The 4,384-nt window shown below is 45.0% G+C and overlaps 1 protein-coding gene across 1 annotated transcript; it reads right to left on the bottom strand.

The window, feature by feature from the left end:
* Positions 1 to 699: 699 nt before the first annotated feature.
* On the bottom strand, positions 700 to 3,240 carry Slitrk2 (SLIT and NTRK like family member 2). Its single transcript, XM_059251388.1, has one exon. The coding sequence runs from the start codon at positions 3,238 to 3,240 to the stop codon at positions 700 to 702; it is 2,541 nt and encodes an 846-aa protein (XP_059107371.1).
* Between the last annotated feature and the right edge of the window lie 1,144 nt (positions 3,241 to 4,384).

The following is a 4,384-nucleotide window of genomic DNA, read 5'->3' as shown; positions in this document are numbered from 1 at the left end:
CCCAAAGAAAGGAAATACTTTACATTTAAGTCTATAATGTCCTAAGCTAGAATCATCTGATGACAGGCTGGTTTCTATAACTCAAGCAAACTGTACGTTGGCTTAATATAGCTGACACATAGGTCTATTTTACATTGATTTCGATTTTAAAAATACAACACATTAAAATACTTTTAATTTTCAAAGCTAAAAGCAACATTTAAGTAATATACTTAAGTGCAAAGGCACTTTAACACAAAGTAGCGATGCCCAGGCCTATACTTGGTAACTGAAGATGACAATAACATAGATCATTATTTACAAAAGAAGTTGCAGTCCCAAAAGATCTTTGGAGATCTTCTACAAAATATTCTCATTTGAAAACTTTACTTACTATTCCTTCATTCACTACCGTTTCTTTCTACTCCCACACTGGGAAAAAAAAAAAGAAAGAAAACAGAAACAAAACCTAAATAATATACATGAAAAAATGCAATGTAGAAACATTCATGTTCACTGATGGTTCCTAAAAAGTGTGGGTGGAGGTGGGAGATCAAGAGAAAAATAATTTAAAGGAATATCATTGTTTCACCACTTTTCCCAACCACTTTCAGTCTCCCATTAGCACTGGGGAAGGGAGGACACAACAAAAGCAAATGCAGTGCTTCCAACAGTTTGGAGCATATCCTTTGATGCTATAGGGTAGTAAATGATTTCCCTTCACAGCTGACTGATTGCAGTTTGTTTTTCCAGAACTTCGAGGTAGTCTGGTTCTGATTGTGGCTTAGCTTGCAGTAAAGGGTGGTCTGGCTTTGACTGCCCCGCAAAGCATTTTCTGGGAGTCCCATATAAAACGGTTTTATTGATTCTGTCTTGGTTTTGGCGTCGAGATTCATATGAAGGGGCAAACTGCCTTTTAGGTAAGGTACAAAAGTTATAGTGGACTAGGCCTGCACTGGGGAGTTCCTTAACTCGCTCAGCAATATTCTGATACAGCAGCTCAGGCTCTCTTGGTATGGCCTGCTTTTCTAGCAACTCAGTGGCACTTATTGTGTAAGCAAGTGTTGCTGGCTCTTCTTTTTTCTCCTCCAGGTTGCTATAGCTGAAGTCCTGCAGGTTTCTGTAATAGGCTACTGGGTCTCCTTCTTTTTGCATGTAGATGGGGTTTTGGCACATCTGACCCACAGGTGGGGGAATGTAATTATAGACATGACCATCAGCTTTATCATTTGTTTCGGTATTGTAAGACCCATATTGTAACTGGAAAGAACTTACATCTAAATTGTTGGCACTCCTGGGAACAGTTGGCACTCCCTTTCGACGTTTCAAAACAAAGACGAATAACCCCGCCCCAAAACAGACAGACAGGATAAAAACAACAAGCAATCCTAAAATTAAGACAGAAAGTGGAACTTCAGTGTGTAGTTCAGGGTAAGAACTAGGAGACACACTAAGGGAATTAGGTGTGTCTGTGTTGTGATTCATTGATAAAATTGTCCCATCAGACAAGTTAGGATTATCTGGACAAATAGCCTCCCTTCCCAGGAATTTCAGTATCTCCCCTGCATGCTTAGCGGGAGATTCACAAGTCACCTCATTGATGATGACAGGAGAATTGGCATGTTCAGTCCAGTCCTTTAGCCCCATGATGTCACAGGTACAGTCCCATGGGTTCTCTTGAAGATCTATCTGAACAAAAGCAGGAAGCTGATCCAGAACCCCTTTCACAGGCAGGTGTGAAAAATGATTGTTTCTCAGATTCAGCCTGGTGAGGGCTGTGCCCCCAAATATATTATCAGGTAAGGACCGCAGCAGGTTGTTATTCAGAAACAGGAGCTGGAGGTTAATTAAAGCATCAAAGGTCAGTGGCTTAATCTCCTTAATGACATTATACTCTAAATAGAGATATTGCAAGCTCTGCAGTCCATCAAACATAGAAGGATACAGCACTTCAAGGTAATTGCCATTTAGATAAAGTCTGCGTAAACTGGTCAGGTTTGTAAAGGCACCTTCCTGAATGACTGCAATTCTGTTGTTTCCTAAATGCAATAAATCCAGTGAACTGTATTCTAAGAGGTCATTCTTATATATTGTTTGGAGATAGTTGCCTGTTAGGTAGAGTTTCTTTGGACTAGTAGGTTTGGGCTGCAGGTCAGAGATGTTAGTGAACTTCCTTTCTTGGCAGTTAACATTTAAACCATTGTCTGAGCTCTGAGAGGTACACACACAGCTGCTGGGACAGGTGAGGGCCACAGGGGACTTGGTCTGGTACACCATGATCGGGCCAAAGCTCTGCCGGTCTTTTGACACAGTCACTCGTGGAGTTGGACGATTTCTCATTTTGGGTGGCCGGCTTGCTTTTGGGGCCTTGGTTGGATTAAGAGCAGGATTCACTGTGGGGGACAGCCTTTGGACATGAGTGTCTGAATGACTGCTCCTCTGACTAGAATCACCACTTGCACTTTTTCTGGGACAGAGGTCTTGTCTGGTCAGTTGGGTCACATCTTTCCCATGTAACCTGAAAGGAGTTTCACAGACAATCTCCCCCACAAAAACAGTAATGGTGTCCAGCCATGCCTTGAGAGGAAGTAGGTCACAGGTGCAATTCCATGGGTTTTCTTCCAGCTGAATTTCCATGATTCCTCCAATATGTTCAAGGACACCAGCAAAAGGCATTACTTTCAACCTGTTTCCCCTCAGGTCTAAGTGAGTTAGCAGGACAAACCGAAACACATTACTAGGCAGAGACAGCAAAAGGTTGTCATTCAAGATGAGCACTTTGAGCTTATTCAGTTTGCTAAATGCCCCTGCCTCAATGGTGCTGATGTAATTGTAATCAGCTTGGAGGTACTCCAGACTCTCTAGGCCTAGAAAAGTGTCCTCTCTCAATATCTCCAGTTTGTTGTTATTGAGGTGCAGTCTCTTCAGAGTCTTCAGACCGCTAAATGCCCCAGGTCGGATCTCCTGCAACCCATTGTTACCTAGATGAAGAGTCACTGCATTTGAGTAATTGACAAATTCGTTTGGATACAGTCTGGTCAAGAGGTTTCCGTTGAGAAACAGCTGATAGATGCGATACTGGGGAGGTTGGAGCAAGCTGACAGTTGTAAATCCTTTGTTTTCACAGTTAATATTCAGTACATTTTCCTTCTCTTCGCACAGGCAACGGATCTTGCAAATGTCTTTGGCAGTTTTGCGGCTCTCTATCTGTAAGATCCCAGCCACGGTTAACACACTGAGGAACCAAATGCTGCTCAGCATCTTTAGGCACCTTCGATGTCAGCTCAGGTACCTACAGGCAAACCTTGAGTAAGGGACAGGGGAAGAAAGCAGGATGCGGGGAAGAAAGAAACAAGGAAGCTCCATTAAAATGGCAAAGCTAGGAGGCAGGTGGGAGGGGGAAGAGTGAGGGGGTGGGTAGCAAGGAAGAATGAAATCATTGCGTATTTCAAGGCAGTTTCTACTCTTTTTATCTACCCACTCCCCCAAGCCCACCCACACAACAAGTCCTGGAACACACATGCTTGCACCTGATTTCCTGGTGGGTCACAGCCAGCCACAGAGTCATTAGTAATCAATCCAGTTGTCCTACTAAATCCGGCCCATCTCCTCTTCCCCTGGGGTATTTTGAAGAAATCTCAGGCAGATTGCCCGTTTTGGGCTTGCAGCAGAAATTGCTTTACTTTTATTTTTAAACTGCATTAAAAGAGGGGGGTGGGAAAATTAAGAGTCAGGGGACTGGAGGAGGGAATAGAATGGGAGGGCAAAGATAGCTCTGGGTTGGGGGTACTCACACATCAGAAGGTAGGACTCCCCTCCTCTTCAGTCCACCAGTAGTTTAGCATCTTCGGGAAGAGAGGGAGAGCAAAGTAAAAGGAGATGCCGCTTGCAGGGGGCTGCTCTGCTTTTTGTTGCTTGATTTAATTTGATGGAGGGCGGGTGCGCAGAAACCCGCTGACAGCCAGAGAGGAAGAGGAGGATTGGAGCAAAAAGGAGCTGCTGCGCTGCAGGGAACCAGGGATGTGGTTGCATAGGGAGGTCTTGTGGACAGGGTAGCTTCCGCGGTTGCCACAGTGGAGCCTGGGCGCGCGCTTTCAGTCCAGTGGCAGCAGCAGCAGCAGTGTGTCTAGCAGTTTGAATTTGAGAGGTTTTGCAGGCTCCCCAGGACAGGACTAGGGGTGACGTCACGTCACGGGAGAGAGGAATGTGGGCAGAATATCCAGGGCGCTTGGTGGGGGAGGGTGGGGCAGACGCTTCCCTTCCCAGTGAGTGGCTTTGCACAGCTCAATTCCCAGCTGCATCAGTTGTTTCAGAATTAGTCTATCTCCAGCCAGGCTGGCGGCAAGAGAAGCTCCTTCTGAACAGGAGTTTGTTTCTCAAGCAGGCAGCCCAGCTCTGGTTAGTG

The sequence above is a fragment of the Peromyscus eremicus genome, chromosome X (genome assembly GCF_949786415.1).
Source record: "Peromyscus eremicus chromosome X, PerEre_H2_v1, whole genome shotgun sequence".
In the NCBI taxonomy this organism is placed as follows: Eukaryota; Metazoa; Chordata; class Mammalia; order Rodentia; family Cricetidae; genus Peromyscus; species Peromyscus eremicus.
The sequence above is the reverse complement of the archived record's forward strand: the minus strand, read 5'-3'. Positions and strand labels throughout refer to the sequence as shown.